General features: G+C 46.2%; 1 protein-coding gene across 1 annotated transcript in view; it reads left to right on the forward strand.

The window, feature by feature from the left end:
* The window catches only part of ADCY8 (adenylate cyclase 8), a 305922-nt gene that overhangs the window by 247976 nt on the left and 40950 nt on the right, over positions 1-16996 (forward strand). The window contains exons 12-13 of the mRNA XM_040432058.1: positions 4849-5021; positions 10050-10131. Coding sequence (XP_040287992.1) covers positions 4849-5021; positions 10050-10131 — 255 coding nt within the window. The remainder of the gene's footprint in view (positions 1-4848; positions 5022-10049; positions 10132-16996) is intronic.

Raw genomic sequence — 16996 nt, forward strand, 5'->3', positions numbered from 1 at the left:
CAAGGGAGCCTTACTCACGTTGTTCATGATATTCATTTAAGGGTGGGTGATTCACATGCTGAGATTATTTCCTGTTTCGTCATGAAGGATTTGCCAGCTCCAATAGTTTTGGGGTTGCCATGGTTGTCTAAACATAACCCAACTATAGACTGGCAGGCGAGACAAATCATTGGTTGGAGCAAGTTTTGTTCGGATAATTGTCTTGTCACATCTATTTCTAAAGTGTCCGTTACGGCCTTGCCTCAGTATCTCTCAGATTTTTCGGACGTGTTTGCGGAGGGTGGGGCTCAGGAATTGCCCCCTCATCGTGACTATGATTGTCCTGTGAATCTCATTCCGGGGGCTAAGTTGCCTAAGTCTCGGCTCTACAACCTCTCTCAACCCGAGAGAGAGGTCATGCGAAAGTATGTCGCCGAGAGTTTGGCAAAGGGTCATATTAGACCATCTAAGTCTCCAGTGGCTGTAGGTTTGTTCTTCGTGAAGAAGAAAGATGGATCACTGAGACCGTGTTTGGATTTCCGGGAGCTGAATCGTATTACAGTCCGGGATCCATATCCCCTGCCTTTGATCTCTGATCTTTTTGATCAGATTGTTGGAGCCAAGGTGTTCTCCAAGTTGGATTTGAGAGGAGCATACAATCTGATCAGGATCAAGGAGGGGGATGAGTGGAAAACGGCCTTCAATACGCACGAGGGTCATTTTGAGAACCTGGTAATGCCTTTTGGGTTGACGAATGCGCCAGCGGTATTTCAGCGATTCGTCAATGATATTTTTCATCATTTGGTGGGGAGGTTCGTAGTAGTCTACCTTGATGACATTTTAATTTATTCTCCTGATCTGAAGACCCATCAGGATCATGTGAGACAGGTTTTGACGATCCTGCGGGAGAATAAGTTATACGCCAAATTGGAGAAATGTTTATTTGCGGTGCAAGATCTTCCATTTTTGGGATACATGCTTTCTGATTCTGGTTTTCGTATGGACCCCGAAAAGGTCCGGGCGGTTCTGGAGTGGGACCGACCGGAGAATCAGAAAGCTTTGATGCGATTTTTGGGGTTTACAAATTATTATAGAAAATTTAGTTTGAATTATTCCACGCTAGTCAAACCTCTTACTGATATGACCAAGAAGGGCGCTGATGTCTCTGTCTGGTCGGATGAGGCATTGCAGGCCTTTTCGGCTATTAAGGAGCGTTTTGCGTCTGCTCCCATTCTGGTGCAGCCGGATGTATCTCAGCCATTTGTGGTCGAGGTCGATGCATCAGAGGTGGGGGTTGGGGCGGTGCTTTCGCAGGGTCCTTCTCCTGGCAAGTGGGTCCCGTGTGCCTTCTTCTCCAGGAAGCTCTCGGTCGCTGAGAGTAATTATGATGTTGGAGATAGGGAGTTGTTGGCGATCAAGTTGACCTTTGAAGAATGGCGTCACTGGTTAGAGGGGGCTTCTCACCCCGTTACTGTGTATACAGACCATAAGAATTTGGCTTACCTGCAATCTGCTAAGCGTCTGAACCCTAGACAGGCCAGATGGTCATTGTTTTTTACCAGGTTCAATTTCGTGGTTACCTTTCGCCCAGGGGTCAAGAACGTCAAGGCAGATGCCTTGTCTCGCAGCTTCCCTGGGGGAGGTGATTCAGAAGATCCAGCGTCGATTTTGGCGGATGGAGTGGTGGTCTCCGCTCTGTACCCTGAATTGGAGATGGAGGTGTTGGGAGCTCAGGAGGGGGCTCCTGGTTCGTGTCCCCCAGGGAGGTTGTTTGTTCCTGAGGGCCTACGATACAAGGTGTTCAAGGAACATCACAATACTGTTCTCGCTGGACATCCTGGTGGTAAGTCCACCTGTGATCTGGTGTCCCGGAGGTTCTGGTGGCCAGGTTTGCGTAAGTGTATTGAGAATTACGTGGCAGCTTGTGAAACCTGCGCTCGGTCTAAGGTTGCTCATACTCGACCGCCTGGTTCACTTCTTCCATTGTCTATTCCATCTCGTCCTTGGACACATTTGTCCATGGACTTTATTACGGACCCTCCGAGTTCCTCCGGGAGAACAGTGATTTTGGTGGTAGTCGATCGTTTCAGTAAAATGGCTCACTTTATACCACTAACAAGTCTGCCTAACGCTAAGACTCTTGCGCAGATTTTTGTGGATAATATTGTTAAATTGCACGGTATTCCTTCGGATATTGTCTCTGATAGGGGCACGCAGTTTGTCTCCAGGTTTTGGAGGGCGGTCTGCTCTCGACTTGGCATTCAACTTTCTTTCTCGTCGGCTTTTCATCCACAATCGAATGGTCAGACGGAGCGTACCAATCAAAACCTGGAGACCTACTTGAGGTGCTTTGTGGCTGAGAATCAGGAGGACTGGTCCTCATTCTTGCCCTTAGCAGAATTTGCATTGAATAACCGTAGTCAGGAGTCCACGGGTAAGTCGCCATTTTTTGGCGCATACGGTTTCCATCCTCAGTTTGGTACCTTTTCTGGGTCTGGTTCCTCCGGGATGCCATAGGAGGAGAGATTCTCTTCTGCCTTATCCTCTATCTGGTGGGGGATTCAAGGGAATTTGGAGAGGATGGGTGAGAGGTATAAACGAATGGCTGACAGGAGACGTGTGACTGGTCCGGACCTGTGTGTGGGTGATTTGGTGTGGTTGTCCACTAGGAATATCAAGTTGAGAATGCCATCTTGGAAACTGGGTCCAAGATTTGTTGGTCCATATAAGATTTCTGCTGTTATCAATCCTGTGGCATTTCGACTTGATCTGCCACAGACTTGGAGGATCCACGATGTCTTCCACAAGTCTTTACTAAAAAAATATGTTAAACCGGTGGTACCATCGCCATTGCCTCCTCCTCCTGTTCTGGTCGAGGGAAACTTGGAGTTCGAGATCTCCAGGATTCTCGACTCAAGAGTTCTGCGGGGTTCCCTCCAGTACCTGGTTCACTGGAGGGGGTACGGTCCTGAGGAGAGGATGTGGGTTCCGGTGTCAGATGTCAACGCCAGCCGTCTGGTGAGGGCCTTTCATAGGTCCCATCCGGATAAGGTTGGTCCAGGGTGTCCGGAGGTCACCCGTAGAAGGGGGGGTACTGTCATGCCACACTCTGACGATGTGCGGAGGTCAGCCAGGATTGCAGCATGAGTCTAGTATTTGTTTTGATGCTGTGCTGGATCCGCCTCGCATCAGGTGCACTGGGTGGAGTCATTAGTTTAAATAGTCTCCAGCTAAAGTGCTCTGAGCGGATTATACTCATCATTGTGGTCTTGGAAGCTAGGAAGGAAGGTTGGCTGTTTGTTCCTGCTCTCAGCAGATAGGTGTCTTTTCTTGTTTGGTTGTTTATGTCATCATACCCGTCCAGGTTCTGTGCGAGCTGGCAGCTCCTTTCTCCCCACTTCACCATCTCAGGGAGTTCAGGGTTCTGTTAGTATAGGCTGGTGGACACAGCAAATCTACCATCAAGATTTGTCTGTGGGCTGAGCATTGTAGGGAAAGAGGTCAGGGATAAATTAGGAGGTGACCCTTTCCCTGTCTCTCGTCCAGAGCCTGGTTGGTGTGTTATCTGTTAACTGTGCACGTCCGCCGTGACAATCTAGTAGTAATATAATATTATATCATAGTGACATTAAACCTCCGTTGGCAGTCCATCTATCATGTCTCCTTTCGGTAGACACAGCTGAGGTTCCCCGTGTGACCCCCACAAGGCAGGCTGTGTGCATAATTGCTACTAGGGATGAGCCAATTGACTTCGAATGAAACATCCGAAGTCGATTCGCATTTCAATACTGTACGGAGCGAGCGCTCCGTACAGTATTACAATGTATTGGCTCCAATGAGCCGAAGTTATTACTTTGCGAAGTCTCGCGAGACTTCGCATAATAGCTTCAGAAATTGATTTATACTGTAAAAAACCATTTCCCGAATTCGGGTTCGATTCCAAGTGGTACCTTGGAACTGAACCTGAGTTCGGGAAATGTTTTTTTACAGTATAAATCAATTTCTGAAGGTATTATGCGAAGTCTCGCGAGACTTCGCAAAGTAATAACTTCGGCTGTTCGGGGCCAATACATTCTAATACTGTACGGAGTGCTCGCTCCGTACAGTATTGAAACAAAGTTTTATGCGAATCGACTTCGGATGTTTCATTCGAAGTCAATTTGCTCATCCCTTATTGTTACCATTTGAATTAAAAATTCTGCCCCCTGTTCCACCTCCCAAAACAGTTGGAAATGCCCATTTTATTGCCACTTTTACATTGGTCCTTGTTGTAGTCCATTGTGTGGAACTGTTGGCAAGTATTTCTATGAAATAGATATAAATCTACCATGTTGCACATTGCGGGATCGGCACACTTACCATGTACCGTCACTGAGATGTACATTATGGGTAAGCTAAAAATGTGGGGCAGTGTCAATAGAACTTTACTAAAAAAAAAAAAGCAAACAAAAAGACAAAACTCATTTTCCTCAATTTTGGAACCTTGTTATTTTCTTTTTTTGGGGATGGGGTTGGATTTCAATGGTCCCTAAGTGCAACCCCAATGTATAAAAAGATTAGTCTCATCCCATGTTATTTTATCAGTTTTTGGTTCTGAGAGTTCTCTAGGGCAGCTATGATGATTTGTGACCAGGCACTGAATAAAGCAGCTCTTTCTGCCTCTAACACAGCAGGAAGTCACAGCGGATCCTGATGCACTAACTGACAGCTGAACTGAAACAAATGTTGCTTTATGTATCTGAAGCAGGTGGAACTTTCTCAGTGCCCCTCAAGGATAGAATATTATTGTAGCCATCATAAGCTTCTGTGTTCAGATGTTTGCATTGAGCTGGACCTCACATGTCTATGTTTTTATTCTCTCGCACATAGTACTTTGTCTTCACCGGAGTTCTGGCCATGGTGACCTGCGCTGTCTTTCTACGACTCAACTCTGTTCTGAAGCTGGCGGTGCTGCTCATTATGATAGCAATATATTCCCTGCTGACAGAAACCATTTATACGTCTCTCTTCTTACGATATGACAATTCACATCACAACGGGAAGTAAGTGCCTCCGTGTTCCTGATTTTGTTGCGGTATTTATAAAGAAAAAAGTTGCACTATTAGAGAAAACCCTCTGCCATGAAGACGTCGTCCTCCTGCTGGTACTCGCCAAATCTACAACTCTCACGCTCCAGAGTGAACAAAAATTGAAGAAATTGATTTCCTTTATCTTCACCCTCCAGCATGGCGGCCTACTGCAAAGCGGTAGAAGTGGTGGCACACCTGCTATCAGTGCTATGGAAAGTGACTATGCTCAGTAACGTTGGTAGCTCTGAAGTGAACGCGCTGCAGTATCCAGCTCCACCACAACGCAGTGGACAGAGCTACTTTGGTATCTGATCGGTGGCGGTCTGACACCCAGGGTCCCCGCTGATCAGCTGTTTGAGAAGGCACCAAGCACAGCCACGATACAATGTATCCTGCCCCATTCCCCTCTATGCCTACGTGACTGAGGAACATGTCATCACTGGCCTAGGAAAAGCTGAGCTAAGGCCACAGCACTACTGCAAGCGCCTCTGTTTAGTGGGGTGTCTGGGTGTTGAGGATAGGTCATCTGTATTAAAATCTCGAAAAAACCCTTTAAGACCTTTAAGAAGGTTGTCCAGGACTTTTATCCAACCCCTATAATGACCCCCCCCCCCCCCCCCCCCCCAATGCCCAGGCACCTCATATAGATTATACTTACCCCGCTCCCTGGCACCCACATCCCTCCTAATCCCCGCATGGCCACCGGATGTTTTGATCCGTGCGACGGGCAGATGCATCAGCGGCCATGCGGGGATCAAGAGCAACTCGGGGTAAGTGTAACCTACATGAGGTGCCCAGGCATTGGGGGGGGGGGGGGGGGGGTCATTAGGGGTTGGATAAAACCTTTAAATATTGATGATCTACAGTTGAAACCAGAAGTTTACATACACTATATAAAAAGACACATATGCGTGTTTTTCTCAATATGTGACATGAAATCAGAATAAACCTTTCCTGTTTTTGGTCAATTAGGATTACCATAATTATTATTATTTACCAAATGCCAGAATAATGAGAGAGATAATGTTTTAAGGCATTTTTATTACTTTCTGCAAAGTCAAAAGTTTACATACATTTCATTAATATTTGCTACCATTGCCCTTAAACTGTATGACTTGGGTCAAACGTTTTGGATATCCTTCCACAAGCTTCTCACAATAGTTGGTCGGAATTAGGGCCCATTCCTCCTGATAAAACTGGTGTACGTAACTGAGCCATGTTTGTTGGTCGCCTTGCTCGCACCTGCCTTTTCAGCTTTGCCCATAAATTTTCAATAGGGCTTTGTGATGGCCGCTCCAAAACATTGACTTTGTTATCCTTAAGCCACTTTGTAACCAGTTTGGCAGTATGCTTCGGGTCATTGACCACTTGGAAGACCCATTTCCACCCAAGCTTTAACTTCCTGGCTGATGTCTTGAGATGTTGCTTCAGTATTTCCAGATAATCTTCTTTCCTCATGATGCCATCTATTTTGTGAAGTACACCAGTCCCTCCTGCAGCAAAACAACCCCACAACATGATGCTGCCGCCCCCGTGTTTCACAGTTGAGATGGTGTTCTTAGGCTTTCAAGCTTTTCCCTCCAAACATAACGATGGTCATTATGGCCATTATTGTGTTAAATGTTAAATATTAGGTATTGCCGCGTCCGTAACAACCTGCTCTATAAAAATACCACATGACCTAACCCCTCAGGTGAACACCATAAAAAATATAAAATAAAAACAGTGTCATAAAAGCCATTTTTTGTCACCCTACATCACATAAAGTGTAGTAGCAAGCGATCAAAAACTCATATGCACCCCAAAATAGTGCCAATCAAACCGTCATCTCATCCCACAAAAATGATACCCTACCTAAGACAATCGCCCAAAAAAAATAAAAAAAATACGGCTCTCAGAATATGGAGACACTAAAACATGATTTTTTTAAAATTAAAAATACTGTTATTGTGCAAAACTTAAATACATTTTTTAAAAAGTATACAAATTAGGTATCGCTGTGTCCGTAAGAACCTGCTGTATAAAAATATCACATGACCTAATCCCTCAGATGAACACCGTAAAAAAAAACTATAAAAAGTGTCAAAAAAGCCATTTTTTGTCACCTTGCATCACAAAAAATGTAATACCAAGCGATTAAAAAGTCATACGCTTCCTAAAATAGTACCAATCAAACCGAAATCTCACACCGAAAAAAATGAGCCCCTACATAGGACAGTCGCCCAAAAAATTAAAACAAATATGGCTTTCAAAATATGGAGACACAAAAAAATTTTTTTTTTCAAAAATGCTTTATTATGTAAAACTGAAAGAAACAACCATAGCCATATTTGGTATTGTCGCGTCCGTAACAACCTGCTCTATAAAAATACCACATGATGTAACCTGTCAGATGAACAATGTAAATAACAAAAAATAAAAATGGTGCCAAAACAGCTATTTTTTGTTACCTTGTCTCACAAAAAATGTAATATAGAGCAACCAAAAATCATATCTACCCTAAAATAGTACCAAGAAAACTGCCAACTTATCCCGTAGTTTCCAAAATGGGGTCTTTTTTTGGAGTTTCTACTCTAGTGGTGCATCAGGGGGTCTTCAAATGTGACATGGCAGCTTACAAATTATCCCACTGAAATCTGCTTTCCAAAAACCATATGGCGTTCCTTTCTTTCTGCGCAATGCCGTGTGCCCGTATAGCAGTTTACGACCACATATGGGGTGTTTCTGTAAACTACAGAACCAGGGCAATAAATATTGAGTTTTGCCTGGCTGTTAACCCTTGCTTTGTTAGTGGAAAAAAATTGATTCAAATGGAAAATCTGCCAAAAAGTGAAATTCTGAAATTTCATCTCTATTTTCCATGAATTCTTGTGGAACACCTAAAGGGTTAAAAACGTTTGTAAAATCATTTTTGAATACTTTAAAATGGGTTTATTTTTGGGTGGTGTCTATTATGTAAGCCTCACAAAGTGACTTCAGACCTGAACTGGTCCTTAAAAAGTAGGTTTTGGAAATTTTCTGAAAAATTTCCAGATTTGCTTCTAAACTTCTAAGGCTACTTTTACACTGGCGTTTTTGTTTCCGTTTGTGAGATCCATTCAGGGACCTCACAAGCGGTCCAAAACGGATCAGTTTTGCCCTTAACGCATTCTGAATGGATAAGGATCCGCTCAGAATGCATCAGTTTGGCTCCGTTCCGCTTTGGAGGCGGACACCAACACGCTGCTTGCAGCGTTTTGTTGTCCGTCTGATGAAACTGACATATTATGTCAGTAAAAACGGATCCGTCCCCATTTACTTATATTGTGTGTCAGGATGGATCCGTTTTCACTGACCTAATATGGTACAATAGAAAACGGATCTGTCCCCCATTGACTTTCAATGATGTTCAAGACAGATTCGTCTTGGCTATGTTGAAAATAATACAAACGGATCCGTTCTGAACGGATGCATGCGGTTGTATTATCTGAATGGATCCGTTTGTGCAGATCCATGACGGATCCGCACCAAACGCGAGTCTCAAAGTAGCCTAAGCCTTCTAACGTCCCCAAAAAATAAACATGAAGTAGACATATGGGGAATGTAAAGTAATAACAATTTTTGGAGTTATTACTATCTATTATAAAAGTAGAGAAATTGAAATGTGCAAATTTGCAAATTTTTCCAAATTTTTGGTAAATTTTGTATTTAAAAAAAAAATTAAAATAAAATATTTTGACTCAATTTTACCACTGTCATGAATAACAATATGTGATGAGAAAACAGTCTCAGAATGGCCTGGATAAGTAAAAGCGTTTAAAAGTTGTTAACCACATAAAGTGACACTGGTCAGATTTGCAAAAAATGGCCTGGGCAGGAAGGTGAAAACTGGCCCAAGGTTGAAAGGGTTAAATACATCCGCAGGTGTGTCTCTAATTAACTCAGATGTTGCCAACAAACCTAACAGAAGCTTCCAAACACATGACGTCATCATATGGGCAGTCCAGAATTGTTTAAAGGCATAGTGATCTGAGTGTATGTAAACTTTTGACATTGTAGAAAGTAATAAAAATGCCTTCAAACATTCTCTTTCTCTCACATTATTCAGGCATTTGGTAACTAATAATAATTATGGTAATCCTAAGTGACCAAAGACAGGAAAGGTTTATTCTGATTTCATGTCAGATATTGAGAAAAACATGCATATGTGTCTTTTTATATAGTGTATGTAAACTGGTATCTTCAGGATAGGTCATCTATATCAGATCGGTGGGAGTCAACTCCCGATCCCTCCCGCCACTCAGCAAGCATTGCGGCCTCTTCATAGTATACCAAGCTTAGCGCCCTACAATGTACCGTGGCCGTGTTTGCTATTGCAGTCTCACTTGGATGGACTGCCATGTGCCATGTGTGGTGGTAGCAGGGACCAAACCCCCCACTGATATGATATTGATATTGACATTGTAGTTGGCAAATTTGGGGAATGTAAGCCCCGCCCAAACTAACTGGGAATGCTCACCTATGGGTGGGGATAACATAATCCTCACCCATTTTTGGCCTAGGACTGCCCAAATTTGCCAAATTAGAGACAGTCCCAGCAGGTTCAGGACTGTTGGGAACTATGCTAGCCTTAGAATATGTTAGCAATATTTAAGTCTCGGACAACCCCTTCAATAAGGCCAAAACATGAAGTTCTACAAAGTCCTATACAGTGGTGTAAGCTATGGAGAGTACTTAGGTTGTATCCCCTTTGCTGCTTGAAAAAGGGATATACCACTCTGGGACCCCACCCATAAGGAGAATGGGGGTCTTCTAAGGCATGTTGCGGACCTCCAGTACTTGTCCTTAGATGTGGATGATGTGATATGAAACGTACATGATAGTGAAGCCTTGAATTAGCTATGTAAACCGTCAACCGTCTGTGCTGTCACGGTTCCCACCGGACTGATATTCGCCCATCGGCTATGTACTATATTGTTGTACTCATAATGTGTGACTATGGCTGTTTTATCTATTTTCCAGCACAGACTTCCTGGGGACAAAAGAGGCCTCCCTGCTGCTAATGGCCATGTTCCTCTTAGCCGTCTTCTATCATGGACAGCAGGTGAGACAAAACATTTCCTTCACTCCTTCCCCAGGACTCTTTGGCATTTGATTATGGATGCGTTGTAAAATGTCACATCCCCTCAGGGCGCTGAATGAAGAGAGCTGTTGTTTCGGTAAATCTATCTGCCATGTCGTTCAAAAACGTTCATTTTGTTTTTTTATAGTTTATTATTTTGTGCAATTTGTGAGCATAAAAAGAAGGAAAATGTGCAGTGGCCGAAGGTGTGCCACAAAATAACAGTAACATCTGAAATTAAGTGTGTAACATCTCTCCTGGTCCATATGCAGTGACCCAGTGGATCACTGCTAAAGAGCTAATTTCATGCTAAAAAGCTAAATGTTGGGAATTATTGCCTAAGTGCTCAAATGGTAGAGTGTTCTCTTTTTACTTGTGCGCTGTGTATGGACTGACAGTTGCGAGGGTGATGGGCTGGTCCCACCCCCCTGTTAGAGAGTCTTTGTTGAGAAGGCATAGAGTGAGAATGTATGTGTGAGCTCCTAAAATCTAGGCCTAGTCCTGGGAACCTTCACGCTGAGACTGAAACCCTGAGAAAAAGAGAACAGTCATTTATAGATGGCGGAGAACCAAGGCCGTGCTGGGTAAAGACAAAAAGGTAGTGCTCATTTATGGCAAAAGACTTTACTTCATGTGGAAAGGGTTCATTGCCCCCAGCACCCACCACACTGCATGGTAGTATTGTTTTACACACTATATTGTGGTATAATTTTATGCACTGTATGATGACATAATTATATATACTGTATGGTGGTATTTTATACACTGTATGGTAGTATTGTTTTCTACATTGTTTTCCCGTGCAAGCATGAGGAGTGCACAGTCTCCTCCTTCATTCTCCTACTCCTCGTTCCTCGGTTCTCGGGTCTTCTCTGGTCTGTGGAGGAGGCACGCTGTTGGAGTTTGTATTTCCTGGCAGGTCACTGTGTTCTTCAGATTGACCCCACAATCCAACTCAATGGCGCCATCTGCTGGGTTGTTACTGTGATTAATCCTGGGATTTTCTTTCGCTATATAATGAGCTATAAATATGTTCTCACGCGTTTCGAAGCTCCTTCATCAGTAGCTATTATTTGGGCACTCCATGGCACTTTTGTATTCTGCTATTTATGCTTTTTGTAATCTTTTTCATATTGTAACAGAACATATTTTCAGCGTTTAGCTGTTTTTTTGAGCAAGACTTCCACCCTTCCTTCCGATAAAGAGAAGGACCTAACAAAAAAAGGCTGCCCATGGGCCTCCACGAACCTTATTTCCACCCTGTACATTCCTGTAGATACATGCACTGATGGACTCCTCTATGATAAAGCTGTAGCTGGTCTCACATTTGAATTTTAGTTCAGCATATTCCAGTCGTGCATATTGATTTCGGTCTCCCTCTTGTTTCTTGGCTTGATTTTTTTTGTTTTTCTTTGATGACTTTACATTGATACAGTTGCCTTATCCACAGCAGCTGTGCTAATCACTTCCATGGCAGTACCCCAAGTTTTGGCTGCCTGGGGACGCTTTATGTCAGTGACTTATATACTGTGCAAGCAAATGGGTACTGAGATATGGAGACTGTCTTGCCAACGATTAGCATAAAGAAATAAAGAAACACAATTCCAATCAAATGCCAAACATCACATACAACAGTTATATTTTACCATCCTTAAAGGGGTCAACAGGACGACCCCTGTCCATATACCCCAGTATGGCATATGGATGTCATAGAATGGGTTTGTGCCATGTTACACCCCTCTGTTGGACTCGCTGGCTTTTCTGTGTTTGTAAAGCTCCAAAAACTAACACTGAAGGTACATGCAGATGACAATCCCAAGTGCCCAGGGGCAGTGTCTATCTCTGCAAATGCCCAGGGGCAGTGTCTATCTCTGCAAGTGCTCAGGGGCAGTGTCTATCTCTGCAAATGCCCAGGGGCGGTGTCTATCTCTGCAAATGCCCAGGGGCGGAGTCTATCTCTGCAAGTACTCAGGGGCGATGTCTATCCCTGCAAGTCCCCAGGGGCGATGTCTATCCCTGCAAGTCCCCAGGGGCGGTGTCTATCTCTGCAAGTGCACAGGGGCAGTGTCTATCTCTGCAATTGCCCAGGGGCGGTGTCTGTCTCTGCAAGTACTCAGGGGCAGTGTCTGTCTCTGCAAGTACTCAGGGGCAATGTCTATCTCTGCAAGTGCACAGGGGCGGTGTCTATCTCTGCAAGTGCACAGGGGCAGTGTCCATCTCTGCAAGTGCCCAGGGGCGGTGTCTATCTCTGCAAGTGCACAGGGACAGTGTCTATCTCTGCAAGTACTCAGGGCGATGTCTATCTCTGCAAGTGCACAGGGGCGATGTCTATCCCTGCAAGTGCTCAGGGGCGATGTCTATTTCTGCAAGTGCACAGGGGCAGTGTCTATCTCTGCAAGTACTCAGGGGCGATGTCTATCTCTGCAAGTACTCAGGGGCGATGTCTATCTCTGCAAGTACTCAGGGGCGATGTCTATCTCTGCAAGTGCTCAGGGGCAGTGTCTATCTCTGCAAGTACTCAGGGGCGATGTCTATCCCTGCAAGTGCTTAGGGGCAGTGTCTATCTCTGCAAATGCCCAGGGGCGGTGTCTATCTCTGCAAGTACTCAGGGGCGATGTCAGGGGCGTAGCTAGAAATGCATGGGCCCTATTGGAAAAAAAAAAATTATGGCCCTTCTGTGCCATCCACAGATCCCCGTCCCCTAAATAGTGCCATCCACAGATCCCCCTCCCCTAAATAGTGCCATCAACAGATCCCCCTCCCCTAAATAGTGCCATCCACAGATCCCCCTCCCCTAAATAGTGCCATCAACAGATCCCCCTCCCCTAAATAGTGCCATCCACAGATCCCCCTCCCCTAAATAGTGCCATCCACAGATCCCCCTCCTCTAAATAGTGCCATCCACAGATCCCCCTCCCCTAAATAGTGCCATCCACAGATCCCCCTCCCCTAAATAGTGCCATCCACAGATCCCTCTCCCCTAAATAGTGCCATCCACAGATCCCCCTCCCCTAAATAGTGCAATCCACAGATCCCCCTCCCCTAAATAGTGCCATCCACAGATCCCCCTCCCCTAAATAGTGCCATCAACAGATCCCCCTCCCCTAAATAGTGCCATCCACAGATCCCCCTCCCCTAAATAGTGCCATCCACAGATCCCCTTCCACTAAATAGTGGCATCCACAGATCCCCCTCCCCTAAATAGTGCCATCCACAGATCCCTCTCCCCTAAATAGTGCCATCCACAGATCCTCCTCCCCTAAACAGTGCCATCAACAGATCCCCCCTCCCCTAAATAGTGCCATACACAGATCCCCCTCTCCTAAACAGTGCCATCCACAGATCCCTCTCCCCTAAACAGTGCCGTCCACAGATCCCCCTCCCCTAAATAGTGCCATCCACAGATCCCCCTCCCCTAAATAGTGCCATCCACAGATCCCCTCCCCTAAATAGTGCCATCAACAGATCCCCCTCCCCTAAATAGTGCCATCCACAGATCCGCCTCCCCTAAATAGTGCCATCCACAGATCCCCCTCCCCTAAATAGTGCCATCCACAGATCCCCCTCCCCTAAATAGTGCCATCCACAGATCCCTCTCCCCTAAATAGTGCCATCCACAGAACCCTCTCCCCTAAATAGTGCCATCCACAGATCCCCCTCCCCTAAATAGTGCCATCCACAGATCCCCCTCCCCTAAATAGTGCCATCAACAGATCCCCCTCCCCTAAATAGTGCCATCCACAGATCCCCCTCCCCTAAATAGTGCCATCCACAGATCCCCCTCCCCTAAATAGTGCCATCCACAGATCCCCTTTCACTAAATAGTGGCATCCACAGATCCCCTTTCACTAAATAGTGCCATCCACAGATCCCCCTCCCCTAAATAGTGCCATCCACAGATCCTCCTCCCCTAAACAGTGCCATCAACAGATCCCCCCTCCCCTAAATAGTGCCATACACAGATCCCCCTCCCCTAAACAGTGCCATCCACAGATCCCTCTCCCCTAAACAGTGCCGTCCACAGATCCCCCTCCCCTAAACAGTGCCATCAACAGATCCCCCCTCCCCTAAATAGTGCCATACACAGATCCCCCTCCCCTAAACAGTGCCATCCACAGATCCCTCTCCCCTAAACAGTGCCGTCCACAGATCCCCCTCCCCTAAATAGTGCCATCCACAGATCCCCCTCCCCTAAATAGTGCCATCCACAGATCCCCCTCCCCTAAATAGTGCCATCAACAGATCCCCCTCCCCTAAATAGTGCCATCCACAGATCCCCCTCCCTAAATAGTGCATCCACAGATCCCCCTCCCTTAAATAGTGCCATCCACAGATCCCTCTCCCCTAAAGAGTGCCATCCACAGATCCCCCTCCCCTAAATAGTGCCATCCACAGATCCCCCTCCCCTAAATAGTGCCATCCACAGATCCCCCTCCCCTAAATAGTGCCATCCACAGATCCCCCTTCCCTAAATAGTGCCATCCACAGATCCCCCTCCCCTAAATAGTGCCATAAACAGATCCCCCTCCCTTAAATAGTGCCATCCACAGTTCCCCTTCCCCTAAATAGTGCCATCCACAGATCCCCCTCCCCTAAATAGTGCCATCAACAGATCCCCCTCCCCTAAATAGTGCCATCCACAGATCCGCCTCCCCTAAATAGTGCCATCCACAGATCCCCCTCCCCTAAATAGTGCCATCCACAGATCCCCTCCCCTAAATAGTGCCATCAACAGATCCCCCTCCCCTAAATAGTGCCATCCACAGATCCGCCTCCCCTAAATAGTGCCATCCACAGATCCCCCTCCCCTAAATAGTGCCATCCACAGATCCCCCTCCCCTAAATAGTGCCATCCACAGATCCCTCTCCCCTAAATAGTGCCATCCACAGAACCCTCTCCCCTAAATAGTGCCATCCACAGATCCCCCTCCCCTAAATAGTGCCATCCACAGATCCCCCTCCCCTAAATAGTGCCATCAACAGATCCCCCTCCCCTAAATAGTGCCATCCACAGATCCCCCTCCCCTAAATAGTGCCATCCACAGATCCCCTTTCACTAAATAGTGGCATCCACAGATCCCCTTTCACTAAATAGTGCCATCCACAGATCCCCCTCCCCTAAATAGTGCCATCCACAGATCCTCCTCCCCTAAACAGTGCCATCAACAGATCCCCCCTCCCCTAAATAGTGCCATACACAGATCCCCCTCCCCTAAACAGTGCCATCCACAGATCCCTCTCCCCTAAACAGTGCCGTCCACAGATCCCCCTCCCCTAAACAGTGCCATCAACAGATCCCCCCTCCCCTAAATAGTGCCATACACAGATCCCCCTCCCCTAAACAGTGCCATCCACAGATCCCTCTCCCCTAAACAGTGCCGTCCACAGATCCCCCTCCCCTAAATAGTGCCATCCACAGATCCCCCTCCCCTAAATAGTGCCATCCACAGATCCCCCTCCCCTAAATAGTGCCATCAACAGATCCCCCTCCCCTAAATAGTGCCATCCACAGATCCCCCTCCCTAAATAGTGCATCCACAGATCCCCCTCCCTTAAATAGTGCCATCCACAGATCCCTCTCCCCTAAACAGTGCCATCCACAGATCCCCCTCCCCTAAATAGTGCCATCCACAGATCCCCCTCCCCTAAATAGTGCCATCCACAGATCCCCCTCCCCTAAATAGTGCCATCCACAGATCCCCCTTCCCTAAATAGTGCCATCCACAGATCCCCCTCCCCTAAATAGTGCCATAAACAGATCCCCCTCCCTTAAATAGTGCCATCCACAGTTCCCCTTCCCCTAAATAGTGCCATCCACAGATCCCCCTCCCCTAAATAGTGCCATCAACAGATCCCCCTCCCCTAAATAGTGCCATACACAGATCCCCCTCCCCTAAACAGTGCCATCCACAGTATCAGGTGCCTCTCTCCCCCCCCATGTGCCAGTATCAGGTGCCAACCCCCCCCCCCCCAGGTGCCAGTATCAGGTCAGGTGCCAACCCCCCGCTCCCCCATGGCAGTAACAGTCGGGTATTAAAAAAAATAAAATAAACACTTCTACTTACCTCCATGTCAGCGATGCGATGCAGCCTCTTCCTGTGTCCCGCCCTGTATGTCCATATATGGAGTCAGTGCTTGTATTTCAGAAAAGGTTTCTGCTGGGATTTGAACCCACAACCTTCTGTATCAGAGGCAAATCATCTAACCATAAGACCATAAGAGCTGCCTTGCTGCTGACTGAAAAAATATGAGACTTCTACTGTTATAGCTGGCTAAGTGTACATCTATTCACATGACAGCTGCTCATATATAGAGATATAGTAGCAGAGCTGAGTGTGCTGGGATAGCTGTCATATAGAGATATAGCAGTGCTGGGTGTGTTGGGGCAGCTGTCATGTGTATAGATGTACGCTTAGCCAGCGATAACAGTAGAAGTGTCAAATTTTTTCAATCAGCAATGCCTCCTTTATGGTTGTGAGGGTAAATGCTTTGCCACTGATACATTGGAGGTTGTGGGTTCGAATCCCAGACACATCAGGAGACTTTAGAATACAGTAATATTAGAGCACATTAGCGAGGAGGCCTGAACATTAAGACCGCTGCTGTGAAGGGGCCCTGAACAGTAAGACATTGATATTTAACTAACTTGAAAATAAACTGTCGGGCCCCGAAGCAGCTGCTTCCCCGGTAGTTACGCCACCTCCTGGCTGCCTGTGTGTAGTGTCTGTGTGTGTTAATAAAAAAATTAATAAAATGAATGCGGTCGGACGGGCCCCAGTGGCTGAGGCCCCATAGCCACTGCTATGGTTGCTATGGCGATCCCTACGCCACTGGGCGATGTCTATCC

This window comes from Bufo bufo, chromosome 5 (assembly GCF_905171765.1).
Source record: "Bufo bufo chromosome 5, aBufBuf1.1, whole genome shotgun sequence".
Lineage (NCBI taxonomy): Eukaryota > Metazoa > Chordata > Amphibia > Anura > Bufonidae > Bufo > Bufo bufo.